The sequence below is a fragment of the Pseudozyma hubeiensis genome (genome assembly GCF_000403515.1).
Source record: "Pseudozyma hubeiensis SY62 DNA, scaffold: PHS12, whole genome shotgun sequence".
Taxonomy (NCBI): domain Eukaryota; kingdom Fungi; phylum Basidiomycota; class Ustilaginomycetes; order Ustilaginales; family Ustilaginaceae; genus Pseudozyma; species Pseudozyma hubeiensis.
Genome location: NW_012133794.1, coordinates 139,146 through 167,067, shown reverse-complemented (window position 1 = coordinate 167,067; position 27,922 = coordinate 139,146). Strand labels below are relative to the sequence as shown.

At 56.1% G+C, this 27,922-nt stretch overlaps 10 protein-coding genes across 10 annotated transcripts; 7 read left to right on the top strand and 3 right to left on the bottom strand.

Annotated features, from left to right (window-relative positions):
• Positions 1–31: 31 nt before the first annotated feature.
• Positions 32–5,256, bottom strand: PHSY_000920 (hypothetical protein; the record flags this gene model as incomplete). Its single annotated transcript, XM_012331552.1, has 2 exons — positions 32–195; positions 3,981–5,256. The coding sequence occupies 2 exons, from the start codon at positions 5,254–5,256 to the stop codon at positions 32–34; spliced, it is 1,440 nt and encodes a 479-aa protein (XP_012186942.1).
• Positions 5,257–5,874: 618 nt separating this feature from the next.
• Positions 5,875–6,126, top strand: PHSY_000919 (hypothetical protein; the record flags this gene model as incomplete). Its single annotated transcript, XM_012331551.1, has 1 exon — positions 5,875–6,126. The coding sequence occupies one exon, from the start codon at positions 5,875–5,877 to the stop codon at positions 6,124–6,126; it is 252 nt and encodes an 83-aa protein (XP_012186941.1).
• Positions 6,127–6,865: 739 nt separating this feature from the next.
• Positions 6,866–7,928, top strand: PHSY_000918 (hypothetical protein; the record flags this gene model as incomplete). The annotated part of the gene is made up of 5 exons (XM_012331550.1): positions 6,866–6,929; positions 7,066–7,368; positions 7,466–7,539; positions 7,636–7,684; positions 7,846–7,928. 5 exons carry the CDS (start codon positions 6,866–6,868, stop codon positions 7,926–7,928), a joined length of 573 nt encoding a protein of 190 aa, XP_012186940.1.
• A 592-nt stretch (positions 7,929–8,520) lies between these two features.
• On the top strand, positions 8,521–9,545 carry PHSY_000917 (hypothetical protein; the record flags this gene model as incomplete). The annotated part of the gene is made up of 3 exons (XM_012331549.1): positions 8,521–8,584; positions 8,691–8,827; positions 8,922–9,545. The coding sequence occupies 3 exons, from the start codon at positions 8,521–8,523 to the stop codon at positions 9,543–9,545; spliced, it is 825 nt and encodes a 274-aa protein (XP_012186939.1).
• Positions 9,546–9,794: 249 nt separating this feature from the next.
• Positions 9,795–11,812, top strand: PHSY_000916 (likely anthranilate phosphoribosyl transferase; the record flags this gene model as incomplete). Its single annotated transcript, XM_012331548.1, has 2 exons — positions 9,795–9,805; positions 10,228–11,812. The coding sequence occupies 2 exons, from the start codon at positions 9,795–9,797 to the stop codon at positions 11,810–11,812; spliced, it is 1,596 nt and encodes a 531-aa protein (XP_012186938.1).
• Positions 11,813–11,937: 125 nt separating this feature from the next.
• PHSY_000915 (minor extracellular protease) lies at positions 11,938–16,044 on the bottom strand (the record flags this gene model as incomplete). Its single annotated transcript, XM_012331547.1, has 1 exon — positions 11,938–16,044. One exon carries the CDS (start codon positions 16,042–16,044, stop codon positions 11,938–11,940), a length of 4,107 nt encoding a protein of 1,368 aa, XP_012186937.1.
• Positions 16,045–16,462: 418 nt separating this feature from the next.
• Positions 16,463–19,678, top strand: PHSY_000914 (hypothetical protein; the record flags this gene model as incomplete). The annotated part of the gene is made up of 1 exon (XM_012331546.1): positions 16,463–19,678. One exon carries the CDS (start codon positions 16,463–16,465, stop codon positions 19,676–19,678), a length of 3,216 nt encoding a protein of 1,071 aa, XP_012186936.1.
• A 155-nt stretch (positions 19,679–19,833) lies between these two features.
• Positions 19,834–20,913, bottom strand: PHSY_000913 (hypothetical protein; the record flags this gene model as incomplete). The annotated part of the gene is made up of 1 exon (XM_012331545.1): positions 19,834–20,913. The coding sequence occupies one exon, from the start codon at positions 20,911–20,913 to the stop codon at positions 19,834–19,836; it is 1,080 nt and encodes a 359-aa protein (XP_012186935.1).
• A 1,558-nt stretch (positions 20,914–22,471) lies between these two features.
• PHSY_000912 (hypothetical protein) lies at positions 22,472–24,028 on the top strand (the record flags this gene model as incomplete). The annotated part of the gene is made up of 1 exon (XM_012331544.1): positions 22,472–24,028. The coding sequence occupies one exon, from the start codon at positions 22,472–22,474 to the stop codon at positions 24,026–24,028; it is 1,557 nt and encodes a 518-aa protein (XP_012186934.1).
• A 472-nt stretch (positions 24,029–24,500) lies between these two features.
• PHSY_000911 (hypothetical protein) lies at positions 24,501–27,725 on the top strand (the record flags this gene model as incomplete). Its single annotated transcript, XM_012331543.1, has 1 exon — positions 24,501–27,725. One exon carries the CDS (start codon positions 24,501–24,503, stop codon positions 27,723–27,725), a length of 3,225 nt encoding a protein of 1,074 aa, XP_012186933.1.
• Positions 27,726–27,922: the final 197 nt, after the last annotated feature.

Here is a 27,922-nt window from a genome sequence, read left to right as displayed (position 1 = left end):
TCTTGGCGCAGGAAGGAAGCGCTCGGTATCATCACAAGCACGCTACTGTAATGGTGCTGACATCTGGGAAGGGGGGTTTCTCACTCAGCAGATCCTCAACGGCGCACAGCAGACACCGCAGGCGCTCGGAGCGCATCGTCTGGAGCTCGTCTCGAACTTGCTTGACCGACGCTGCGGCGAGTGGTGCGTCGCCGTCTACAATGCACACCAGGAAGAAGAGGGCAATGGAAACAGAAAGACAGCTCGACATGTGTTTGTAGTTGCAAGCGCCGAGACATGGCGAGGTGTACAAATATTCCCAGTTCCGTTAAGCGAGACAAGTGTGTCTAGGTCATGCCGGACCGAGCGCGAGGTGTTTGCAGCTCGAAATGCTGCTGTTGTGCTGGGACCAAAAAACGACGCAGGTGTGAGACATTCGTCCGGGCAAGAAAGATATCCTGGAGGGCGTCGTCAAGGCTATCTATCCAGGCAGGGATCAAGTTAAGTGGGCGGGCACCGAAATGAAAATGGCTCGAGCTTGGAGCGAGGGAAGCTCATCGATATGCAGAGGGTGCATTAGAGGTGAGAAGCTTGGGGACGGAGTTGAAAGGAGCGCGTGTCAAACCATCCAAGGCCGCTGAGCTCACGAATGTCTCAGTTGGAACGAGGCGTTCCGGGTGGGAGAATCGCGAACCGCAACGGCAGTGATGACAGCCCAAAGCCGTGCGCTCGAGCCTGAGCCCTGCTCAGAACCAATGGTTCATCATCTCTCGAATCCCCTCAGTGCTTTCGAGATGTCCATCGTTTGATCATGACAGGGTGTGTCGATTCTTCGCTATACTCAACCGGCCGAAGCCAAGCACATCGACCAGAGATTCGGTATGAGCCGAGGTAGAGATACGCTAGATCTACATCCGAATCTTTCATTTCGAGAAAGAAACGAGCATGGGCAAGGGTCTCAAGCTCGGAAAGGCAAGCAAAGTTAGCGAGCAGCTCGACACCACTGATCTCGCGACGGGTATGCTCGCAATACCCTAGCTGTGCGTCAGCAGCAGGGACCTGCAGGCACAAGCGCCGACATGATTTTCCAACTTCATTTCAACATGCAGCCGTTGACCGATGACGAGACTCTAGACTCTTCCAAGTCTTTCTCAGGCTGCAAGGTGGCCTTTTGGCGATGTAGAGATTGTGAGAGCTCTTCTCGACTGCGATCTGCTGTTCGTCCTGGAAAGAACGGCGATCATTATCGACAGGGTAGAGAGAGAGAGCGACAAGGCGGACCGGAGCAGAAAGGTCGAGAGGGTCCAGCCCTTTTCCGCACCTTTCTCACATGCTTGGCACGAGGAAAGGAGATGTGTCCACTGGTACTGGCGCAGCACAAAGTTTGAAATTTATAATAAGATCTTGGGTGAGGAGGAAGCGAGTTCGCACCGGGAACCTTTGCGAAGCGAAGCGAACACGGCAAGAGCCATTGGCAGCGAGCGGCCCATAGAGAAAGGCAGTTGCAGACGGCGACGTTGAAGAATTTGAAATTTTGAAAGAGAAAAATGTCTCACTACCGGCGATTCATGCAGTCGCGTGCTACACTGATCTTGTGCCGATAGTATGGGAATTTCTGTTTGACAGCTCAAAGCCCAGTTGGTCATCGATCGGAGAAGCGCGCACGCAGAACGTCGGTCCTCCTCTGCCAGCGATCAGTCAGAAGCTCGTGGGGTCGCCAGCACAATGACAAAAGACGCAATGGTCGCTTTCGTTCAACAATAGGAGATGTGGGGACGAGCATAGCATTGTTCGATGAGACTATGGAAGCCTTTGTAAGACGAGAACAAAAAATTCAAAAGTTCCGAGCGACCGGTATCAATCATTTGTGGTGTTTTGGACTGCTTCTGGATAAGGAGTTTCGCAAGAAACTAAGTCCGTAGATCTATCAAGGCTGACCTTTGGCTACTGTACTCTGATTCTAATCGGTGGCCGAGGACCAGCTTGGCGAGGTCAGGAGCCTCGAGTTGAGCTCGTGCTTATCGAGATAGCCGAAATCGCAATACGGGAAGATGGGAGGCGGGATCGTAAATGTCTCCACGCGAGACAGAAAGGTAGCACCGATTTGATCCCGTTAATTGCAATAGCGCGGGCCTGTTATGGTCAATATTCGGGTTGACGGACAGCACGAGAGAGAGTATCCTCGTCTAGCGACGTCAGCTCGCGAAGTCAAGCGAGCACGTTCGGAAAAAGAGAAGTGCCGACATCCGCGTACAACAGTGTACGAGACACGCTAGTCAACGAGCGAAGCAATGGCAAAAGGCGCTCGCTCTTCGCTGCACTTCTGAAACATTGTTTTGGAGTTCGGCTTTGCAACCTCGTGTGTGGCTTTGCCTGTCTGACAATGAGCACGATGATGTTTGCCGGTCTACGCTCAACATGACTGACGGCGCTATACTCTTGCTTGTGATCGCCGATCCGTACAGATATCCTTCCAGATTGAGTTCAGGGATCCAAGGACAAGCCCGCCAAGCAAGAGCTTCAAGCACGCCCAGTCCTGGTACCAGCAATGAGTCGCACACCTTGCTTGCTGGACGTAGCGCTGGTCGGGCCAGACAAGCCACTCCGCTCTCCTCGACACTGCAGCGCGGAACGCAGGGGTCTAGACACGGATCGACTGTGCTGCCCGAAACTCGGAAGACCGTCCGATATTTAGCGAAAATCGTACGACTTGCCAGAGGGATTGTCACCTTGACCGTTCGGAGGCCGAGCTGGGTTTGCCTTTGACACCACTGTCGGCGTCAGGATTCGCTGCCAAGAGGTGACCGCGGAGATCTTCGAAAATTGTCGTTTGTTTGTGGCTGGACTCTGGCATCAATAGCACGGAGCAAGACAGTCTCAGACACAGTCGAGGTAGTCCAAGGCGACGAGCAGGCCCGGCTGTCGATACACTCCACAACCACCGGCAATGCAAGGACAAGTCTGCTGCGAGACGCCAACGTGCTCACAATTCAACGCCACCTACGGTCACCCGGCAGGGGCAAGACATGTCACACGTCGTGCCACAAACTTCATTGCAATATGCTTGCGAAAAGTCTTTGGAAAGTCTGTTTGCTGTCTCTGAGTGAGGAAGCTTCGAAATCAATTTGCCTGCCGGAATCCGTGAGCGGAGTTGCACGCCCGAGACACAGGCACAAAGACGATTCATTGCTATGCCTTTCACCGAAGTGCTTTGAAAGTGAGACAATTTCTGGGCCGTCTTCCTCCTGCGTCCTTCGTGATTTCGGCTTTTCGTTTTTCTCCGCCCGAGAGGGTCGTCCTGTTGACATGTTGATCACCCGTCCCACCGCCGCCGCCGCGGATTTGCCATGGCAGACCTGTTCAAGCAGGAGATGGCTGGGCCACATGCATGGAGGCGTCGGGCAAAGACCAAGATCCAAATAGCGCAGACGGGGACGGCGAATGAATGACGCCTTTGGCGAGGATCAGCGCGAAAGCACGCCTACAGCGCCTCATAGACAAAGTCATGCGTTGTCGGCGGATGTGGCATAAACATCGCCATCGTTCTGGTGCCGACACGATTGGAGGTCTAATGAGTCGGTAGCGCCAGGCACATGCCGTGCCCGTGAGACGTTAGCGCGAGCAAAGGCGCACATCTAGCAGCAATGGACCCCTTTTCGACGTGCCACGCCTCACGCTTGATCGGCTGCAGTGTCAGTCTACCGCCTCCTCCAAGCGCTAGCGGGCCTAGCCTTTCCGCATACGGTACACGTTTTGGCGCTGCGAGTCCAGCGATTGATCTTTGAGGATGTGATTGCGTGCGAGAGACGCCCTTCAAGATGCGCATCGTCAAGCAGCGTTCTTGTGTGTACGCCCATTGTCTGCAAAGGCACCGTCGCTGGTGTCCGACTGTTACGATTTCCCTTCATGTGGCTTCCCTGTCTATGCCGCAGAAGCGTCGGAAGCATTGCGACGCCTTTTCCTTGTTTGTGAGCCATTCCCAGGAGTGGTGGGAGTCTGACCTGTCATCGAGGCTGATGCGTTGTTGTTGACGGATCTTTGGCGTCGACGAGCGGCTCGGGGGCTGTCTGCAGCTGCATCGATCTGGTCGAAACTACCGTCAGTGACTGCTTCGAGCTTCTTGCTCGTAGGAAGCAGGGTCTCTTCCTCGTCGTCTGATTCGCTACCACTGCTTGCTTCAGCAATTTCCGCCGCCCGATTCGTCTTCATCTGTCCGTTGTCCTGTCGTGGATCGTTGACTGGCTTGCCCATCGTAAGTCGTAACCCAACGATGCCGTTCTTCTCCCTGCCATTGAATGCTCCCTTGATTTTGGCTCGGCACACCGGGCATTGGCCAGCCAAAGGATCCGGCTTACTCCTTCCCCTTCCGCCACTGGTACCACCACCGCGAGAGCCCCCTGCCCCACCTCCACCTCGACCGTGTCCTGCTCCGGGCGATGGTCCTGCTGGACCTGCGCCACCACCATGGCCTGGTACCGCAGGGTTCAAGGGGCCGCCTCCGCCCGATGCCGCTCCGAATGCGGCTGCGGGAACAAAGGAAGAAAAGAGTCCGCCAAAGTGAAAGAGAGATGCTTCCTCTTCCATCGCCCCACGCTGGACAGCTTGAGTCTTGAGAGCTTGGAAAAGGCATTCGCCGCAGAAGAAGTGACCGCAGGGAGTCACGCAGAGATTTGTGGGAGCATCAAAGCAGATGGGACACGTGTAGGTCGAAAGCAGTGGGTGTTCGATTGGCGGAGGCTTGGATCGAGGCGGCGATTTGGTGGGCATGGCCAGATTGGAGGAGCGTAATCGCTGGTCCGTGATGGGATGATCGCTTCTAGGAGGAGGCGGTGGCGACGGTGCCGTCTGAGCGGAGACCAGGGTAAAGCTGCCGTCGGGATCCGAGTATGCTACTGAATCCGCGGGTCTCACAATTGACATTGGCCGTGTCAGAAACTCTCCTGTACGCGGGTCGGCGCTGACACCAGCTCTTCGGACTGTTGACCCACCCGCAAGCAGGACAGATTCAGCCGGCCTACCAGGCAGTGGCGGAGGGGAGAAGAGTCCATCGCGCGGGATGGAAGGCGACAGTTGTGCTCGTCGAACGTCAGCCACCTCGAAGAAGTCAGTAGGAGGTGGTCTGATCACGGGATTTGTGGGCCACTGTGCTACGAATCCGTCGTCGTCGTCGTCATCATCATCATCATCGCCGTCCTCGGAGCTGTCGCTACTGATCACGATCAAGTCGCTTGCATCTGCCGTATGTCGCGTGTGAGTGCGAGCTGCCGACATGTGCATTGTGCCGGTATTGGAGGAAGACGCAACGGCGTCTCGAGATGCTGATCGACCAGCTCGAAACAAAGGACGAGACGACGGCCCGGCACTAGGATCGCGCGCAATAGCGTCAGGAGGTTGTGCAGGGGATGCGGATCTGCTCGTCAACCCCGATGAAGCTATGCTTCTCCCTCTCGAGGAGGCTCGACTCGACGAGCGAGAGCCTGCCACGATGGTGGGCCGCGGCAAAGGAGGCTCAGGATTCATTATGTCCGAGGTCGCCGAGTTGCAGGCAAGGAGTCTCGTCTATTGGCCTCGTGCACGTCGAAGCTGTGCTGAGACCTGATGAGGTTTTGCTATCTGAAGGCGGGGCGGGCTCAGCTACCGTGATGGGAGTTTCTGAGTTTGGACATGCTTCCGGTTCGTACGTTGGACTTTTGTTCAGCGTCGAAGTATGTCGCGGTGATGCGCAGCGATGGAGGTGCGCGATGGTGGCACCATGCACCGACTTGGTGTATGCGCAGAGGAAAGAGAGGTCGATGCACAAAGGTGGAAGAAGGATGGAGGAAGGATGAATGCATGCTTCTTGAAGCAGGACCCTGAATTCCAGCTCGACTGAGCCTTTGACGTGCGCTGCGCAGCATGCACACGTCCTGCTGCTTTTTTTGTCGCATCAACACCTCCACTTGTCACATCGGGGAGTATCGTGTCGGATTGCCAAAAAGATCGGCCCGATCGGATCAAACACTCGACGACATCTCCATTCTTCGTCACCTTCTCGCTCGAATGGGCTGCTCTGTAGCTGCCGTTGCTCGAAGATTCCGGCTGTTGACTCGGTGGAACTCCGAAAGCTGTATAAAGGCTCCAACGCCCCAAGTTCAACACGAACAGTGAACACAGCCTCGGTTTCAAAGAACCTTCTTTTCTCGTCAGGTTTGAACCTAAGCTACGATGAGGATATGGGATAAGGACAAAATCTGCTCGCTTCCTGTGCTGCGCTCCTACGGTCTTCGCGAGAAAGTCGAGAGATCTGACCATGGAAGCAAAAAAGAAAAGCTTGGCGAAAACGTGTCGATGTAAGCTGCCCGCTGAGACTCAAGTACGAGAGCGCCAAGACTTTTTTTCGAGGGTCAGACGCTGGACATAGCCCTCGCAGCCACTTTATGAGCTTTGCATCTCGAATTAGAAATTTGGCGCTCTGCTGTCAGTCACTCGACAGCGCGATCTCACACTCTGGTACCTCTCATATGGTGTAGCGGCTGTGCCTTTGTTGCCAGCCGGTCAGCGGCACAAGGTTAGAAATCAGGAAATTCCAGACGATGGCACTGTTCACGCGATGAGAAAGCAGCAGCCGAGCCACGGAAGCTTTGGAATTGGCAATGACGCCGCTGCTGCATAAAAACGCGAGAAATGCAAGTTCCCGCTCGCGATGCGGACACAGCCTGCTGTGCTGCTTTGATCCGAGTGTCACTTTCGCCAACGGTGGACCCCGTGCGCCAAGGCAGCATAGAGAAACAAGTGTCAACTTTGTCGTCGTCGGATCCTGCTACATCTTGACTACACTCCACCATCCGCTAACCACGTCGGTACAATCACGGAATTTCCGCTGCTATCGACATCACACACATACGCCATGGGCAAGAATCAATCGAAGCTCTCGCCGGAGCAGCTCTCGGACCTGCAGAAGAACACCTACTGTAAGTCGATGGTCTGACCTCTATGCTCGATTAGAAGTTCGCAGCTGATCACAATTCTTTCACTTTGCATCTTACTTTGATCGTCCACCTTCTTGTACGCCTTTCTGACCTTTGTATTGATTTGCGGCGCCTGCAGTCGACAGGAAGGAGCTGCAGCAATGGTACAAGGGCTTCCTCAAGGACTGCCCTTCCGGAACGCTTGACAAGCAAGAATTCTGCCGTATCTACAAGCAATTCTTCCCGTTCGGCGATCCATCCACGTTCGCAGAATACGTGTTCAATGTCTTTGACGAGAACAAGAACGGCACCATCGACTTCAAGGAGTTCATTTGCGCACTCAGCGTCACCTCGCGAGGAAGGCTCGACGAGAAGCTACGATGGGCATTCCAGCTCTATGATATCGACGGAGACGGTACCATCACCTATGACGAGATGCTCAGTGAGTAGGAGGCGCTCCTCTCTGCTACACGATGCAGGCGTGAAACACAGACAACTAACCTGACTCCTTTTTTCCAAATTCATCGCCCGCTCCACAGCCATCGTGAGGAGCATTTACAAGATGACTGGTCAGATGGTCAAGTTGCCAGAGGACGAGGACACACCGGAAAAGGTAAGCAGGCCCTTGACAAGACCTGCACTGGTCCTTATTGCAGAGCATAGCTGATACTTGGCTCGGCCCTCGTACCCTTTGAATTTGGTGCAACAGAGGGTGGACAAGATCTTCCGCATGATGGACAAGGACAAGAACGCGCAGCGTAAGTTCACACTTCGTCGTCGAGAGGCTCACAATCCTCCAGAGTCATCTATGCAGAAGCTGACTGGTTCTTGCTTGCTCCTCTCCGCTACGATGTCAACAATGCGATCTTCCCTGATCTTGACTATATTCGCTCTTTCATCTTGTCGCTCTCTACCGCAGTCTCGTTCGAGGAGTTCCAAGAGGGAAGCAAACAGGATCCCACCATTGTGCAGGCGCTTTCGCTCTACGACGGCCTCGTCTAGATGCAGAATCCTCCCCCGAACGACAACGTCGATGGACGAAGCATCTACCCTGTAAATACTGTATTCAGCCAATCAACTCGTGGACTAACATGACTGCGCTCACTACTGTCAATGGAGGCTCGCTGGAAGGAACAACACTGTGATCAGCTGGTCAGGCAGGTCAGGAAGATGACCATGGGGAGCCTCGTAAACCGTAAAGTGTCGTCCAAGTCCCATGGCAAAGCTGCTTGATCTCGTTGCGTCGATGGGCAACCTCAAGCTGTAACCTGATCTTGTTTTAAACTTACAATGTTACGCCTCTGTAAAATTCAAGCATATCTGAAAATCTGCAATTTTGATCTCTCTCGGACGTGAAGCCCGGGTGAGGCTTTCAACCCGGCTGATCCGTGAAATCGCGCTCGTCTGCTCCGTCGCTTTTGTAAGAGGCCGAGAACCGACTCATCCGAAAGTGACAGAAGCCAACAGGACAGCAGCGGCGCATTGCTCCACCCCGGAATGGTGCACAAGCTTCGATCTGCATTCGCCGCTTCACCTTCTTCTGAACCACAATCGTGCCCAACCTTTGCCACATCTCGCAACCACCACAACCATCATGCGCGCATCTCTAGTCAACCAGCTCAGGGTGCTCGTACCCGTCAAGAGGACCATCGACTATGGTAAGTCTGCCTGCGTGACTGCCCGCTCGGATTCGAGACTTGACTGACACAGAGCCTGCTCCTGCATCCTCGTTTCGCTGAACGCCGCCTCACTCGGCGATCGCAGCCGTCAAGATTCGTGTCGCATCCGACGGCAAGGGTGTCGATCAAAATGTCAAGTTCAGCATGAACCCGTTCGATGAAATCGCAGTAGAGGAGGCTGTTCGCCTGCGTGAAAAGTACAAGGACGCCATCACCAAGATCGTACGTATCTGACCTCAGTTCAACGCCGTTTGTGCGACCGCTTTGCTGACTCGATCTATCTGCTCTGCTCCGCCCTCCTCTTGTTCTCGCATAGACGGTTGTATCCGTGGGACCACCCAAGACCGCCGATGTGCTCCGAACTGCTCTCGCTATGGGCGCCGACGACGCCATCCACGTTGAAGTGCCCGACAAAGCCGTCGCCAACCCTCTGGAGCCACTGGGCGTATCCAAGATTCTCAACGAGATCGTCAAGAGGGCAGGCGAGGAGGAGGAAGTCGGGCTGATCATCATGGGCAAACAGGCCATCGACGACGACGCCTCGCAAACCGGACAGATGCTCGCAGGTCTGCTCAACTGGCCCCAAGCCACATACGCCAGCAAGCTCGAATTCCCATCGGGCAAGCCAGAGAAGGGTGCAGAGGCCCAAGTGACACGAGAAATCGACGGCGGTCTCGGCATCGTCAAGACCAAACTTCCCTTCGTCATGACCACGGATCTTCGACTCAACGAGCCACGCTACGCATCGCTGCCCAACATCATGAAGGCCAAGAAGAAGCCGTTCAAGAAGTACTCGCTCAAGGATCTGGGTCTGGAGGACCAGGTCAAGCCTCGACAGGAGATTCTCAAGGTCGCCGAGCCTCCCAAGCGCGAGGGAGGTGCCAAGGTGGAGAACGTTGACGAGCTGATCTCCAAGCTCAAGGAGGCCGGACGCATCTGAAAGCTCAAAAGCAGTCGTCGTGTAGGCTTGATTGCAGCAGCGAATGGCAGGTCAGAGACGTCGACTGATGATTCACAGCATGAACCCACGGCAGCTACACAGACATGTCGATTGCCTTAATCTAGACTACTTGAAACCAGCAGCGCTTTGTTTGCCTTTGAAAGCTATTCAGCTTTAGAAGGTCGAAATTCGTGAGATGGATTCAGTAAGGAGCCACCACTTGGCTGTTGTCGTCGATCACGGACGTCGATGCCTGCCAGGTGAGAGCTAGTTGGAGCATGAGAAACGCTGAAAGATGAGCTTGCGCGGCTTGGGTTGCATTCGGACAATGGCACTCCGTGTTTGGTGCTGAGGACAGTCGATGCATGGTGGTGATACACGTGCTCTCAGCGGTTTGACTTGTTGTACATCGAGTCTTTGCGTACAAGGTATGGTGGTGCGGGATTTGAACGAGTCATTTTGCGACAGGACGCCAAATTCTGCGGGACGCCGGTTGAGCGCAATTTTGCTTGATAGCCGTTCTTTTTGGTTTTGAGAAGAAACGCTCTTGTCGAGATTCAACACGGACGACCTCCTTTACCGTATCACCCACGGACAACATCGCTGTTGCACCTTTTTCCCATCCCCACCAGCTCATTTCGGCGAGGCGTGGGAAGTCTCAACCTGAGTCGCCTGCTCCTAGCCCACTCTCTTCATTGCACGACATCGAGTCACAGCATCTCTCGGAACTGTCTATATCAGCCTTGCTCATCTCTCCAACGGACCTTATCACCGTAGCATCATCACCGAGCATGTCGACGACGGCCCCAACGACCTCCGCTACAAGTGCCGTCCATCCGAACGGCACTCCCCATCACACAGCAGACACCTTTCGCCCGCTGCTCAAAGCGCTCGCGCTCGCCGCTTCCGTCGACTCGCAATCCGGTCAACCCAACCACCCCTCAGGAACCTCGACGATCACGCACACACAACTCGAACAGATCCTTCAGCACCTCGCGGATCCCAACTTCACCTCCTCCCGAGAGAACCACGCCCAGATCGGTTCGGCCTTGACGTGTCTCAAGTTCTGTCGACTCGACATCCAGGCCGAGACGTTCGCTCTTGCGGCACGCATCTTTCTGGACTGTTGTTTGGATGTTCATGTTCCACCGCTCGATCGGGAGGCGGAAGAGTACGACTCTGGTGTCGAGTATCGTGGAACGCTGGATCTGGTAGGAACAGGTGGAGATGGGAAGGATACGTTCAATGTTTCCACAACAGCCGCTATGGTCGCGGCGGGTGTCAAAGGCGTAAGGGTATGCAAGCACGGAGCGAAAGCCTCTTCTTCAACCTCCGGTTCAGCGGATCTACTCATGTCCCTGGGTATCCCTCTACTCTCACTCCCAGCATCTCAACTTCCCGACGTCCTTCGGAAAAGCAAATTCAGCTTCCTATTCGCTCAACTCTACCACCCGGCACTAGCACCTCTCGGTCCCATCCGAAGATCCCTCGGCTTTCCCACCATCTTCAACGTCCTGGGTCCGCTGATCAACCCAGCCAAACCGCAACGCTGCATCCTCGGCGTACACAGCTACTACCTCGGTCGAATCTTTGCCGAAGCTTTGAGAAAGAGAGGAACGCAGCGTGCTTGGATCGTATGCGGACAGGAAGGGTTGGACGAGATCTCGCCTGCTGGCAAAACGGACGTTTGGGAGTTGAATGCAGGTGAGATCAAGGAGTTCACCATCGAACCGAAGGACTTTGGGTTGGAGAGTCATCCGCTGGAGCACGTGGGGAGTCATTCCGCCGACGAAAATGCTGCCATCGTACTCAAGATGTTCTCTACACCGGATTCGAGCACCTTGCAACACGAGCCGCTCGACTCCAATCTCGCGCTGGATCCCCGGGACTTTGCCAACTTCGCACCGGAAACGCTGGTCCACGTCCGTTCGCTACCCACCATCCCTCGAGGCGTCAGGCTGCAAGCCGTCAAGGACTACACCCTGCTCCAAACCGCTGCATTGCTGTACGTAGGTTCGTACGCATCCTCCCTCAAGCAGGCGACAGACCTCGCAAGACGCAGCATCGAAAGCGGTGCTGCACTCAGAGCGCTCGAGACCTTCAGGGACGAATCCAACCTGGCCATCGTCGAAGGCGAAAAGCAGGAGCAGAGCAAGAAGGAGAACAGGGAGAACAGAAAGAGCATCGAAGAGACGGTAAAGAACCAGGATCAGTACAGTTATCTACCAGAGATCAGGCAGGAGGTATCGGTCGGTACCGACGATTAGCATCCTTGCTCTCCCGGCTCATCACTCTCTCCACTCACATCATCCCCTGTTCCGCAAGCCATCTTGTCAAGATCATATAACTTATTCATTGAATCAATCTGTTTCATCACACCATCAATTCTCTCTTAGAAAGGAGCGTAAGCCTTGGGAGCCGCAACCCGCTCCAACCTCTCCAAATGACTCGCCCACAGAGCCCAGTCCAACCCATCCTTTCCGACCAACTTCAACTCGAGCTGCTTCAGCTTCTCCACCTCTGCCAACGTCTCTCCCGTCCCTGCCCCCAACTCCTTCTTGAGCTTCTGCACGCTCTGCAGCGCCAACGCAAACCGCTTGTGCAGGATCGACCATCGGACAAACAGCGTCCCGTACTCCTTCGCCTTGCTGTCCGCCGGGAAGTACGAGCGGTACACCTTCCAGCTCGACTCGAGCTCCTTGGTCGACGAACCGGAGCTCTCGGCTTGGGTCATGTACACCCGAGTCTTGCGGTTGAGCGCGAGGATGAACGCCTTCTTCTTCTCCTCCATCTGCTTGTTGTGTTTCTTCTCTTCGTCCGTCTGCTCGGAAGCGGAGGGCTTTTGAGTGGCCAGCCAAAGTTTCAGCTCGGTCTCGTCAATGTGCGAGAGGATCTGGTCGGCGGTGGTCACGACTTGCTTTTGCTTGTCTGCATCCTTGTCGTCGGCATCGAGGGCTTCCAGTTTGGCCACCGGCGCACCGAGGAACTTGGGATAGTCAGAGATCAGCTTGTCCATAAAGTCGAGCTTCTCCTTCGGATCCTTGATCTTCTTGGCTGTGGCGGTCAGCAGCTCCGGGATTTCGTTCTCGTTCTTCCCCTGAGCAGCGCCATCGTCCGATCCTTCATCAGCGTTCTTGACCGCAGGAGGAACAATGTATCGAATCTGACCTTTGCCCTCCGCAGCGAATCCGAACGTTCCCACCAAAACATCACCCGGCGACGCCTCCTTCGGCACCGCATCGCCCTCCAAATTCAGATCCAGCGTCAACACGATCCTCTCGCCCGGATGCAGCTTCACTCCGGCATACTTCGCCGGCGCAGCCTCCGAGTGCAAATCCACATGGTCGTCGTACAGCTTCAACGCCGCCGAATCCGGTTTAGACAGCTTCTGATCCACCATCAGCGTCACATTCTTGAGCGACTCGAGCACCTTCATGCTCTCGTTGAGCAGCTGGGCCTTGAGCACGTAGTCGCCCTTGGGCAGCTCGATCTCCTTCTTGTACACATCGCCAAAGTGGACGCGCTTCTTGCGCAGATCAAACAGCTGCGTCAACAGCGGCACGCTCGAGTCGTACAGGTGGTTGCCCAGCGCAGGGAACGAGTAGCTGAGCTTGTTCGACTCCTCCTTCGCCGAGATGTTGTACGTGGTCACGAGCTCGAACATGTGGTTGCCGCTGGGTTGGAGGTCTCGCGGTGTCGAGAGCGGTCGGATGGTGGACGATGATGGACGGTGGAACGTTCGACGAGTGTCAAAGGTGATGCTGGGCTTGAAGTCTTCGATGCGTACGGTGGATTGGCACTCGATCTTTGCGTGACCCTGACCACCGATGAGCGTCAGCTCCTGGCGTCCGCTGGCAGGGACAAGCGAAGCCGTGATGCCGTGGAACTCGATGTCGAGGTCGAGATCAAAGGCCGACTTGTTGGACCAGAATTGCGCAGAGCAGACTTCCATGGTCATGCCACCGCGCACGTTGAACTTCTTGGTCACAGGCTCGTTCTCCTGCAAGGCGAGGACGAAGGCCTTTTCGACCTCGCTGAGACGTTGAAGAGGCTCGAGCTGGACACAGTGCAGCCAGAAGCGGGCGCTGGTGCCGGCGGACGAGTGATTGGAACTGCGCACAGTGAGCGAAGCCCACGTGGCACCCTCGGGCACAGAAATGAAGCGTCGTTCGATCTTGCCAGCCTCGAAGCGGATCGTGTCGAACTTGACCGTAGGCGAAGGGAACACCTCGGGCTTGGCGACCGTCACAGGAACGTCAAAGAGCTTGTGTCCAGGTTTCTCGGTGTCGTACGCCTCGATCCATGCATGGTGGAGACCAGGAGCCAGGTCGGTGGGGTCGACCCTGACTTCGAATGTGCGACCGTTGCCGCCCAGGAGGAGGAATTCGGGCACCGAAACCCAAGGCTTGGTGGCAGCAAGCGCGCATCTGAGCTCGAGGTTGAACGCCTTTTCGGTCTCGCCCTGCTTGAAGGTGGGTCGCACGGTGACGTTGGTCTGCTGAACGCTATGCGTCTCGTCCTTCTCGCGGAGGTAGATGCCTCGCTTGTCCATGCGACCCAGCGCCTTGCCAGCGCGGGTGACACTTACGCGGTACTCTGCATCCTGCTCGACACGATCCTTGTTCTGCACAAGATAGTCCCAGGCAGAGTCTACGCTGATGAAGGGTACGCCGAGCGGATCCTTGACGTCCTTGCCCGTGGCGCGGACAGCGTTGAAGACGCGAGCAGGCGTGATGGGAATCTTCTGAGCCTTAAGACCGGAGAGGAGGAGGGCGATGGAACCGCAGGCATTGGGCGAGCTCATCGAGGTTCCGTTCATAAGCTGGGTCGATTGGAGGCAGTAGCGAGGAATGGAAGTGATGGCAGCACCGGGGGCGTAGATCGAGACACCACGGTCACCGTCCGAGGTGGGACCACGGCTGCACCAGGTGGTGACACTGTCGGGAACACCCTTCTCGACGAGGGCGTACTCGGCCTTCTGCATAGCACCTGCGTTTACGTAGGCACCGACGCTAAGCACCGATGAGGTGGTACCACCTGGTTGACCTACCGTGGTGAGCGCGGGACCATTGTTGCCGGCACTGCTGACAAAGAGAACATCGCGTTGACGGACGACGATATCGCGGAGAGCCTTGGCAAACGCGCCCTTGTCTTCGGCACCGAAAGCGCCGTCCTCGCCGTAGCTGAGATTGGCAATGTCGCACTTGGTGTCAATGAGCGCCTGCGCCGAACGAAGCATAGCCTGACCTTGTTCCATGCTTCCGAGGCGGGAATCGCCAATTTTCATGCTGACAATCTCGCATCCGGGAGCGACACCGTTGAGCTCGGGCTGCTCATCATGGCGAGCGCCGACGATGCCAGCGACGTGGGTACCGTGACTTCCTGCCACGGTGACGAGGCTGAGGAGGTTGCCGTTGTCTTGGATGTTGACTGTATAGGTGAGGAGATCCTGTTGGCCAAAGCTCTGCCACTTGCGCTCGATGCGGAAGTCGGTGATGGGCTCGACGTCAGTGAGGTCCAAAGTCTGAAGCTCGAGGGGCTTGAGAATGTCCTGTGGCTGGCCGGTGGCAGGATCGTGGGTTTCACCCTCGCCTCCGCCAATAATAGCGTACCAATGTTTGCCATTGTGGAAGACGATGGCTTCGATGAGGGGGCCATCGTCCTTGTAGGAAGCGGCGAGATCCTTGAGCGCTTGAACGCGGGCCTTGATCTCATCCTTGTAAATCTTTGCGTTGTCGGTGGGAGCGCTCTTGTCGGAGCCTGAGCTGGCATCTTCGGACGACTTGGAGGCAGAGGGGAGGTCAAGGGCGTTGAGCTCGCTCTGAGCCTGGCAGAGAAGGGCTTGGTGGGAGACAAGGAAAGCCTTCTGCCTTTCTGCAGAGCGACGGGATTTGAGCTCGCCTGGCCAGAGGTCGTACGCCTTCTTGAAACCAATCTTCCACTCGCCCTTGGGATTGGACACCTTGGAGGAGACACGAATGGTCCTGCCGGTGAAAGGCGATGTGAATTCGATGTGTCCCGAGCTGCTGGCGCTGGTGCCATTTACGGGTTCGATGGGTTGGAGGGGAACGTCACCTGCGCCTGTGCAGTCGATGACGTCGACGACCTTTCCTGGCTGATTGAGACCGATGGCAGCAGGGTCTACGCCAGTGTCAAGGATCGCCACTCGCACATTACGGCCATCGTATTCGGGATACTTGCGAAGGAAGCTGAGCGCGTCTGTGGTGTCTTTGGGCAAGAGACCACCAAGCGGGAAGGGCTCGCTCGGAGCGGCACGAGTAGTAGGCATGACGGAGGGAACGTTGTCTACAGCCGAGGTGGTGGCCTGTATACGGGATGTCGAGGACTGGAAACGAGCGAAAGTGTGACGACCTGGCGTTGGAGCGATGCTGCGGGCGAAGGGGGATGCTGCTGAAGCCAAGGATCGATGGAACGCTGCGGTGCGAGCCTTGTCACGAAGCAGACGTGGAAGAGCCAGGCTGCGAGGCAGAAGTATCATGCCCCAAGCCACGATGCTGTGTATCGATTGGAGTCCGAGATAGCAGCGAAAGCCAGATGCGACGATGTGTGTGATGGAGAGAGAGAGAGAGGAGAATGAGAGTTGGTAGTGTGTGTTGCATTTGTCAACCCGGTTCGGCACTTTGCCGAAAAGGGCCACGACAGCTTTCCGAGGCTGATCACGATTTTCAGAACCTGTTACACCTCTGTAATCCAAACAACCCAAATCGAAAATCCACAATCGTCGGGACTCGCAATTTGTGACTTCAAGAAATTTCGGAAGGCAGAAAAAATGCAAAATGAGAGAAGCGCAGCGAGAAGAGAGTGAAATTTCTTGAGAAAGACCCTTTGGGGAGCTTCTTCCCCGGCTGCTGGCTTCGACTGTCCTACCACCACACACACCTTCTCACGTCACCCAGATGCCGCCAAAGAGGTACTTTGAGCAGGAAGAAGCTGCTGCACAGCCGGCCGTCGCTTCCTCGTCTGAGGGCGCAGCGGCTGCACCAGTAGCGACGCCAAGCCACTCCTCCGCGAAGAAAGCCACAAAGAGCAAGGTCAATGCGACCCTCTTCGTCTCGAGGTTGCCATACACTGCCACCAGCACCGACCTACAGACTACGTTCAGCGAAATCGGTCCATTGAAGCGAGCCTTTGTTGTTATCGACCAGGCCACCAAGAAGTCCAAAGGTGTGGGTTACGTCACCTTTGCCATTCCCGAGGATGCCACAACCGCCCTCGAACAGCTGCAGGGAAAGTCGCTCGATGGTGGCAGCAGGAAGATTCAGATCACATTTGCCGACCAGAAGGATCCAACCGGAGCTAAGCGTCCCACCACTAAAGCAGACCCCGACTCACCTTCCTCCTCGAAGCGTCCACGTACCGAGACAGCCAAGCCAGCGCGCGCCAACGGCCAGGTCCAAGAGAAAGATGCCGATGCCGTTCGCACCGTCATCCTTTCCGGCTTGGCCGGTTGCTCTCCCGCTCCTGACTCCAAGCAGATCTATAAGCGAGCCCGAAAGATCGGCGATGTCGACAACGTCATCTACCCTTGCACCTCTTCGTCCAACCCCAACGACGTCGCACACGTCGTTTTCCGCACTCCGAATCACGCCATGATTGCCGTCGAAAAGCTTCACGCTCACATCTTCAAGGGAGTCCAGGTCAGCGCAATTCTCAAAAAGAGAGCCGACAATGCCGCCAAGATCGCCGCCCACATGCGTCCAGAGACACTTGCAAAGAGGGAGAAGATGCGTCAGGACGTCGAGAAGAACAGCGGAAAGGGTACCATGCCCGTGTTGCTCTCAGAGATCGATAAGTCGAGCAGGCTCATCCTTCGCAATCTGCCGTTCGATGTCAACGAGGCTGATTTGCGCTCCATCTTTCTGCCATTTGGCCCCGTGTACGAGATCACCATTCCCAAGGCCAAGGCCAAGGAAGGCGCTGCTGAGGTGAATGCAAAGGCCGTCAAGGCAGAGGAGGCAGAATCGCCGGTTGAGTCTGATCAAGATGCAAGCGACTCGGAAGACGATAGCGTAGGTGCTGTTTCCGATGACAGCGAGTCGGATGCTGACGAGGATGCTGACAAGGACGCTCAAGACGATGAAGACGAGGATCAGAACAGCGACGATGGCGACGAGAACGAGATCGAAAGTGTCGCCGAGGATGCAGTGGCTGAGGAAGAGCCTGAAGCAATTTCGACCTCCTCCAATGACGACGCTGCATCGTCTGAAGATGCCGAGGCAAATGCAGACGCAGCGGCGGATGCTGCTGACATCGTCGTCAAAACCGAAGACGATGACGATGCCGGGGTTCTCAGTACGCCCACCGCTCCAGCCGCAACCCCGTCAGCACCTTCCAAGCCAGCAGCCGAGAAAGGTCGTGGTTTCGCTTTCGTCTGGATGGTCTCGCGTAACGACGCCGCCCGCGCCATCGAGGCCGTCAACGGCAAGCCCATCCAACACGGTGCAGCCGAGCGTGCAGCCTACAAATCCGCTCTCGGCTCCCGCGGTCGTCGTTTCGCCAAGGCTGCTCTCGACCGTGTTCGTGCCAATGCTCAGCCCGAACGAGCCGTCGCCGTCGACTGGGCGCTCAGCAAGAAGGACTACGAAGCCAAAGCGGACGAGTCCGAAAGCGAAGAAGACGCTGAAGACGCCGACGGCCAAGATGCAGACAGCGCTGATGAGGACGACGCTTCGGAACGACCTCAGCTTCCCGCACCCGAGGAGGGCACAACCCTCTTTGTCCGCAACTTGCCCTACCAAGCCACGGAGGAAGAGCTCCGCAACCTGTTCCGCACCTTCGGACCGCTTCGCTATGCCAAGATCACCATGGACAGGTCCACCGGCCGAAGCAAAGGTACAGGTTTCGTATGCTTCTGGCAAGCCTCCTCCGCGGACGCCGCTCTAGCACAAGCAAAGATCATCGAACGGGAATCGGGCGTTTCAGGTTCCACTTCCGCTTCGGTCGCAAACCAAAAGAACCCTTTCGCCATGCCTTCCGTGCTGACGGCTGATCCAGCAGCTCCACTCACGGCATCCCTGAACCTGCACGGACGAGTGCTCAACGTTATCCCCGCCGTCGCGCGCGACGAAGCCTCGCGACTCGAAACCAGCGGACGCAAGGAACGCGAAAAGGGAGACAAACGAAACACCTGGCTTTTGCGCGAGGGCGTGCCTTTCCCCAACTCTGACTTCGCCGCTAAGCTCTCACCGAGCGAGGTGGAAAAGCGTCTCACATCGTTCCAAGTTCGAAAGGCGCAGATGGGCGCCAACCCGTCTCTGTTCATCAGCAAGACTCGTCTGTCTATCCGATCCCTGCCACTCTTTATGTCGGACCGAATGCTCAAGCGACTTGCCATTCACGCTATCAAGACGTTCTCCGCTGAAGTGCGATCCGGTGCACGAGCGGATCTCGATGCGGACGAAAAAGCGGATCGAACGCTTTCCGCTTCTGCCGAAAACCGTAAGCGAAAACCCGGTGAACGACCGACACCGGTCGTCCAGAGCAAGATCGTTCGACAGCACGATCGAATCGAAGCCCTGACCGGATTGGGCAAGAGCAAAGGATACGGATTCTTGGAGATGAAATCGTTCCACGATGCATTGAAGGTGATTCGTTGGAGCAACGGCAACAAAGCCGTCGGTAAGCTGTTGGTTGAATGGTGGAAGGACGATCTGTCGCAGCAGGTGGACCGAATCGCCACCACGATTCACACCAAAACGCAGACGCTGGAACAGATGAGGACCGGCGAAGAAAAGGAAAAGCTCGCAGAAGAAGTCGCCGAACTCACCACGAGACGACAACGCTTGCGAACAAAAATCGCCGAACTCTCCGAAAACGCAGATGCCGGCGAGGGCAAGGAGCGAGGTGGAATGCTCATGATCGAGTTCGCCATTGAAAACGTCGTCACGACTAAGAAGAGAGCGGACAAACTCAAAGCCATCAAGGAATCCGGTGAAAGGCGAAAAGCTAGGGAAGAACAGGAAGAGCTCTCCAAGCAGCAGCAGGCGGAGGAGAAGAAACGCGAACTTCAAGCTGCGAGAAAGATCCAAGCTGATAAGAACAAACCGAAAGGTTTCGCTCACGGTGCTGTGATTGGGAAGAAGAGGAAGGAGAGGAAGGCTAGACGTGGTTAGACGGTTTCTCACCGATTCGAATGTTATCTTGTCAATCGGATACTCGACGTTTGTTACAACGACTTTGTACACTGAACCGCTCCGAGGCTGTATATCCACGACCTTCGGTTTTGATGAGATTATAAACGAAAGCAATCATATTAAGAGAATCACGATCACCACCATCCCGGTCCCGTCCCTGTTTCAGGGCCTTCCTTATCCGCTGCATCGATGATCAACCTGAACTCTCCACCGACACCTTCGGGCATAAGATCGAGCGCCAGCATGCGCCTTTCCAGCCCGTCATCCGTACCGAGGTGTTCCCTCACCGACACTGCTGCTGCTGCTGATCCTAGTATGTTGCTGATGACGACGCCCTGGGTGAACATTTTGTTGTAGTCCAGATAGAGATGTACTGTGCCCGGCTGAATGATGGTTGCATGGAGCGAAACCTGCCGTGACTCTGGGTTGCAGGAGAGGTATTGGAGTGCGATCCTGCCCTGTCGGTCGATCAGCACGGGAGGCACTCCGAATGTCATGAGCATGTCTCTGAGACGCATGGTGCTCTTGGGAAGCTCGCTGTGTAGGGTGGTCAGAATGTAGTTGGGGATGGCAGCCGCAAGATCGACGTGGCCGATGTAGGTGATGTCGCAACCGCCGTCGCGGCTCTCGAGGTAGAAAGCGGCCTTGAAAACCTTTGCCCTGACGCAACCCTCGACTTCTGCCGGGATGCCTGGCACTTCGTCCAAGCTCTGATAGCCGAGGATCATGTTGGTGGTGGTGAAGTCCGGTATCCTCTGCAGGTTGCCCGCAGCGTCCCAACAGCGAAGCGCCTGGATGCCACAAATGTCTCTGGGTTTGTAGATAGGTCCGATGCCACGCCAGACGAGGTAGAAGAGGAACTCGTGCATAGAAAAGGAGCGCATGATGTGGGCGGACTGAACACGCGTATCCCACATCATTCGGAAGCCGGTCATTCGGATGCCCGTAAACACCTCGAGTGGAGTCAATGCGGTGGCATGGGTCTTGCCGCGAAACATGGGCATGACGGAGAAGGCATCGTCCTGCTTGCGTGGGTAGATGGCGATGTCGCAGCCGTTGGTGGAGCCTCGTTCCTCCCAGCCGCCCTCGGTCTCTTGACGTAGTGTCAATAGCATGTTCATGAGTTTGTTCGAGACATCTTGCCATTCGTTCTTCCAGTATCCATTTTCGGCGGGGCGTTCCGGGATGATGGCGACATTGCCGGGAGTGGCCATCTTGTAGGGTTGCGACTGTTCCGCGTCTGTGGCAAATGCTCCTGGTTGTAAGTTCGATGACAATGTGGTTGCGCTGTGCCAATGTGAGCATGCGCACAGGTGTTATTGGACCGTGGATGAAGGAAGCGGAGCTCTACGCTGCTAAAGTGACATGGTCGACCCCGTGGTGCGCGCTTTACTGCAATGGTGGCAGGCGGAAGGAGAAATGCGAGCAAGTGCAGCAGTGAAGGCGGAGAAGCCGAAGGAGGAGGACGCTCGGTATGGTGTTCGCAAGGCAACCCAGTCGAACGCAAAATGCACCGTAGATCTGTGCCGTCGGAGATCGTTGTCTGTGACTGTACAGTCCTGTCAAGGCACATATCCGACGAGCATGTCGCTTAGCTGTTTGGCGTTTGCACAGAAACGCCGTGGGAACAAGGCAATCAGTCTGGAATATCAGCTCACTTTTTCCCTCATCCACCCAAAGCTTCTTTTTGTTCGAACCGGCGTGGACCGACTCTGCCTGTTGGCAACAACGCCCTCGAAAAAAGTGCGGAGAAGAAGCACGAGCCAGGAGCGTGGATGTGAGTTTGCGGTACGACAAGTTAGAGTGCGTCGCACCGCCACTTTCAACTCGAACGCGTGCATTTTCGCACAGTCTTCTCGGTGACAAGAATCGATGTGAGGCGGCTAAAAGGTAAAGAAGGTGCGCGTGCACTTTACCCGAATTGCTGATCTGACCTCGGAGCGGTTCAAATGCGCGCTTGGCACTCTATCGCCCCACTTCGCCCTACGCCCTCACTGCTCACTGAGAGAAACAGGAAAGGGTGCTGAGCTCTCTCTCCGATCTGGGCAGAGCTGCAGATCATTACAGATTCGGCAAGACCGACACAAAATGAAGCATGTACAGGATCAATGCGACTGGACCTCTGCATCTTCGTCCCTCTGCAGCTTGCGTTCTGCTACCTTAGAGTAACTTAACCGCGAATAGGCGATGCATGTCATCTACCTCCTGAAAGGGATCTGATCGGAATCGGGCGTCTCTCCTCTAATGGTCTGCTCGAAACAGCCAAACATTTCCCCCTGTCGGCTAGTCCAAACCAGGGTCCACATCAATGGCATTTCCAGATCGAGATTACACAGCAGCAGCACGCTCTGGCAGCGATGACTTGGCGAAAATTGAAAGCTCGAATCGTGTGGAGAAACTGGACGCTGTTTGTAATCGCCGGTTCGTTGATAGCTTGTTTGTACATCACAAAGCGGCGCTTCGTACCTTGTCGCCTCGCAACCGCTCCTTCCCTTCCTTCGCCATACACGCTTCTACCCATTCTAAATCCTCCGGATCCCGAGAACTTGGTTCTTGAAGCTTTGCATTCTCCTGCTTATCTGCACAGCCGGCCGCTCGGCGTTTGGAGCCATACACTCGCTTCCCATGCGACCGCTTCGAGGCGAGGAGCAAGGTCTCCTAGCCCGATCGCACGATGGCCCCGACTCACCGCTTCTCACACCATCGCACGAGGATGGTCCAGCTGAGCCGCTTATAAAGACGGGCGTCGAAGGTGCACCCGCTTGGGAACAGATGACGTCGAGACAGCGCACCTTTGTCTATCTGACCTTTGGCTTGCTCGGCATGGGCGTCCTATTGCCCTTCAACTCGCTCATCACACCCGCCGAGTACTTTCGCTCCTCGTTCGCTCGTACTCCCTACGCCAATACATTCAGCAGCTGGATCGTCGTGTCCTACAACGTCATCAGCATCCTCGTCGGCATCCACGCAACCGCTACCGGTGGCTTCGAACGGTCAAGCCCGCGCAGCAGGATCACGCTCTCTTCCACCGTCATCATCCTCTCGGTCTTTTGCTTTGCGCTCTCCACAAGAATTGGAGAACACAGCTCTCGTACAGGTCATCACACCGACACGCCCACTACAAGACCGACGAGCAACTCGTACTTTTACTTCACTCTGCTTTTAGGCGGCCTGCTCTCGAGTGCATGTGCTTACCTGCAGAACAGCGTCGTCTCACTCAGCACCGCGTTTGGCGCAGGTGGCTCCTTCATGGGCACCATGCTGGCAGGACAGGGCGTGGTAGGCGTTGGCATCAGCATCTTTGGCTTCGCCTCGGCCTGGTCGCAGCAATCAGTACCGGACGATGGCGCCTCTGCAGGTGGTCGAGCGGCGCAGGAGACGTCGCGCAGCATCGCACGCGCTGCTACCCTCTTCTTCGGCATGAACACTCTGCTCATGATGGGGGTGCTTGCTTCCTTCCTCTGGCTCACCAACACGCCCTTGTACACCCAGGTCATGGCCAAGCAGGTCGCAACCATCGACAAGATCGAAGACGGGCGCGAGGCGTCTTCCAGGCCGGACGATGAAGATCTCGAGGACCACCAGCCGCCGATGATGCAGAGCTGGCACTCTATCCGCTCAATCTCCCACCCTTCATATAGCTCCTGGCTCAAAAAGGTGCCGGGCTTTTACGGCCTGGCCCCGTCGACACGCGAATCGCTGCTGCGTATCTCGCTAGTCCAATCCAAGGTCAAGTGGGATTGCGCTGCAGTTGCCTACATTTTTGTCATTACGCTCAGCATCTTTCCCGCGCTCACATCATCGGTACAGAGCGTCTATACAGGAGCGTCGAAGTTCGGCTCCAGATCGGTGGATCTCACCTCGCCGCAGCTGTTTGTTCCGTTCCACTTTTTCCTCTTCAACCTCTCGGACCTCTTGGGAAGGTCCTTGCCAAGTCTGGTACCTAAGGCTTTGATACGCAAAGCTCGAGTCTTGGTGTCGCTATCGTTACTTCGATCGTTGTTTGTTCCGCTCTTTATGGCATGCAACGTCGTATCCACGAGCCAAAGGACGGGTCCCGTGAGCCGCGTCAACACAGGCACGCCGGATGGATGGCTTGGCGGGCTGATGCAATCGAGCGACGCACCCTTCTTCGGTCTGATGCTGTTGCTCGGCTTTTCGAACGGCCTCGTCAGCACCTGCATCATGATCTCAGGTCCTTCGAGAAGCAAGCTCGTCAATTCCAAAGGTGCGAGCGAGGGGCCCTTGGCAGCTACGCTGCTTTCCTTCTGGTTGTGTGTTGGGCTCGCGATCGGAAGCGGTCTCAGCTTTCTCACTGTCAAGTCATAGCATCAGCAACAGCCTTTCGTCACATACATATCTTCCTCTAGATTCATCTCCAGCCTCTGAATAGCATCTCCTCATTGTATGCTGCTTGCGGTTTGAAGTTGCGATGGTCAACAAGGTGATGTTGAGGAAAATGAGTCCGGATCAAAATTGCGCCGCCTGCCCCCTTGGTGACGCCGGCGCACGGTCCTCGATGGCTGTGCGGTGGATCGGCGGTGCATTTTCCGCGGCGGCCAACTCCACTTGAAACACCGATTCAGGCACGGAGCACAAGGTTCACTCCATCCAGTCCGAATGAGACTCTTGTTCTGTCACTTCGTATTCAAACCCATCATCTCCCTACCACACGCTTCGTTCCTCAGCGAAACTTTTTTTCCATTTCAGGACGCACGACAAACCAGCGCCAGAAGCATCGCATCAGACCCACCGGCTTGTCACGTTCGGGGTCGAGGCCGCACCGCCCTGCTAGTCCAAAATGACGGACGCACACCAGTCGCCCCTGCTGCTCCTCCCTCTCAAAACAACAGAGGAAGTCGACCTGGGCTCGGCAATCAAGTCTCTCATCGCAAACAGCTACGGTGAAGATCCTAAGAAGTACTCTGAACAGACATCGCAGCTCAACCGTGCACGTCAAGATGCGGTCAAAGGTGCTGCCTCGGATGCGACGGGGAGAGATCTCCTCTTCAAATGGTTTCACATGCTCGAGATGCTCGAACTTCGTTTTCCAGAGCTTCGAGTGCCTTTTCCTTGGAAGGATGCCTTCACACAGAAGGCCATTTCCCAGTCGAGCTTGGCGTACGAGAAGGCCAGCATCATCTTCAACATCGCTGCCACACTCTCATCGCTAGCCTCGACTCAGCCCCGCATGTCGGGCAACGCTGACGGTCTCAAACGTGCATACACTGCTCTTCGTCAAGCAGCGGGAATGCTGAGCTACATCAACGAAAACTTTCTTCATGCTCCTAGCACCGATATGAGCAAGGACGTCGTGAAGTGCCTGGTCGGTATCACGCTCGCACAGGCATCTGAGGTGTTCTTGGAGAAGACGCTCGAAGAGAAGAAGGGCCCTGGTTTGATCTCGAAGCTCGCTAGTCAGACCGCGGCAGCGTACACGGGGCTGGTCGAGGACTCTCGTGAACACGTCACCAAGGGCGTGTTTGAACGTTCTTGGACCTATCTAGTTCAGGTCAAGGCGAGGCACTTCACCTCGGTCATGCAGTACTACAAGGCTCTTGCAGACGATGCGTCAGGATCGCACGGCGCCTGTCTTGTCCGCTTGACGGTAGCAGAGACAGCAGCAAAGGAAGCACGCAATTTGCTGACCACCTTCAGCGCATCAGCAACGGCAAGTGTTGCTGCCGACCGTCCTTCGTTGCCCAGCGATGCAGCCTCCGCCCTCGTCGCCATCGTCAACGCCCAAGTCGCTCGATGTGCCGAACGTAAAGAGACTGCAGTTAAAGACAACGACCTCATCTACCACGACATTCTTCCTTCCGAATCATCGCTCCCTGCCGTCGACAAATTGGTTGCTGCCACCGCCATTCCGATCCAGGAGATCTTTTCAGCTCCCGAAGTGCAGCGTGTCATCGGTCCCGACCTCTTTCAGAATCTTGTGCCCTTGGGTGTACACGAAAAAGCGTCTCTGTACTCGGAAGAGAAGGCAAAGATTGCTCGAGCCGAATCGGAACGTCACGATCTTGCGACGGGTGAACTGCAAGCTTCGCTCGAATACCTGGGCTTGCCTGGAAGCCTCAAAAAGTACCGTGCACTTGCGCAGGGAAGCGGGAGTAGTGCGATGCTGGACTCGCTGGCTGATCCGGGTTCCGAGGTGATGCGCTGGTCGAACGAAGAAGCGGAGGGCGGAGGGGGTCGAGGTGCTGACGGGCTTGGGGTGGGTGCGGCTGGGGTCGACTCGGCTTTGCAAAAGATCGAGAGCATCAAGTCTCAGGCCGCGAACGATATCGATGCGGCGCTGGCTGCACTCGACGACGAGAACCGAGAATGCGAGAAGCAGCGCGTTCGATTCGGTCACAAGTGGAATCAAGACCCTTCCGGACTGCACACGAAAGAGATGCGACTCAACCTCAAGGAGAACAAAGAAGCCATGCAACAAGCTTCCCAGAACGATGCGCAGATCGGAAAGCTTTGGAGATCCATCCGAGAAGATGTTCAGCTGCTGGTTTCCGGGCGCGAAGCACTCGAAGCTGCGTTTGCGGCCGCGCTTACTGGACAGACGGGGTTGTATGGCGAATCGAATGCCCCCGCTTCGCTCATCGATATCTCGGCCGACGAAGAGAAGGCCTCCGACAGCGAGATCGCCGCTGTCAAAGCCAAACTTTCGCAGATCGATGAAGCGCTTCTCAAACTGAACAAGATCAAGAAGGAACGCGGAGAAGTCCTCGCCGACCTCAAGGAAAAGATCCAGACCGACGACATCTCGCAAGTCCTCGTCCTGAATCGGCGTGCTCAGAACGTCGATTCGTCCATCTTCGCTGCCGAGCTGGAAAAGTTCAAACCGCACCAGAACAGGATCGCGGTGAGTCTGCATCACCAACAGTCGCTACTGGCAGAGGTGGAGACGACGTTCAAGGAGTTGGCCGAGCTACCTGCGAGTCGATCTGCCGGTGCGAAGTGGGATGAGAAGGAGAAGGCGAGGAACAAGCTGGTGGCGAGGTTGAGGAGGGCGAGGGATTCGAATGCTCAGGTGAGGGCTGGGGTGGCGAAAGGCTTGCAGTTTTATGCGGATCTGCAGGAGATTGTGAAGGCGACAAGGCAGAATGTGACGAGATATGTGGGGGATAGGAAGACGGAGAGGCAGAGGTTGGTGTCGGAGTTGGAGTGGGAGGAGAAGGGGACTGGAGGTGGTGGTGGGGCTGACAGGTTGGCTGGTTCGATGGCTGGTTTAAGTGGACTGGGTAGTGGTGGGCCACCGCCTCCACAAGCTCCGGGTAGACAGGCGAGCTACGGAAGCGCGTATGGAGGAGGTACACTCGGTCCTTTGTCGCCGGGCCCTCCACCAGCTGCTCTGCCAGGAGCAAGACAACTACAGTCGGCGAGTCTACCACCACCTCCTCCGGTGCCTCATCAGCAGCCGTACCAGCAGCAGCAATCGCATACGGGTGTTGCTCACGATCCTTACAACTCGATGTTCTCCACCGGTCCATTTATGGATTCCCGCTTATCACCTGCTCCTCAACAACCTCCTCCACCCCAACAACGTCCACCTGCACCATACTCCCCACTCGGGTACGATGCACCCCAACGTTCAGTGTCAGGAGGAACGGGGCTGCCACCTCCACCGCAACAGTTCCAACCGAGTTTCGCGCAGAGCAGTGCTTCGCCCGCGCAGTCCAGGTACGCTTCCCCTCCACCGCCGGGTCCGGCGCCGAGCCAGCAAGGATTCGGTGGTGCGGGTGGGTACGGTATGCCCCCGCCGGGTCAAGGCGGGTACGGAGGTTCGCAGGGGTATGGAGGAGCGGCGCAGGAGTATTCGGGTGCGCAGGCGGCGTACGGTGGTGGTGGGGCAGCGGGCGGGTACGGTCAGTATCAGTACGGGGCTGCACCTCAACAGCAGCAGGGGTACGGGGCGAGGGCTCCACCTCAGCCGCCTCAGCAGCAGCAGTATCAGCAGCAGCCGTACCATCAACAACAGCATCAGGGAGGAGCCTATCAGCAGGGCGGGTATCAACCACGCTATTAGAGCCCGCGTGAAGCTCAAACGGCTTAGATCGGCGCTTTGCACCTGGGGATGCGGACAATGCGAAACCATTTCGAAGAAGCGATGCAGACATGTGAATGGTGTGTGAGCATTTCCGTGCGATGAGCTGATGCTCTGAAGAATGTACATCTACAATCGGAGCGTCTGCGTGCGTCTCGATCGAATCCACTCTGACCGCC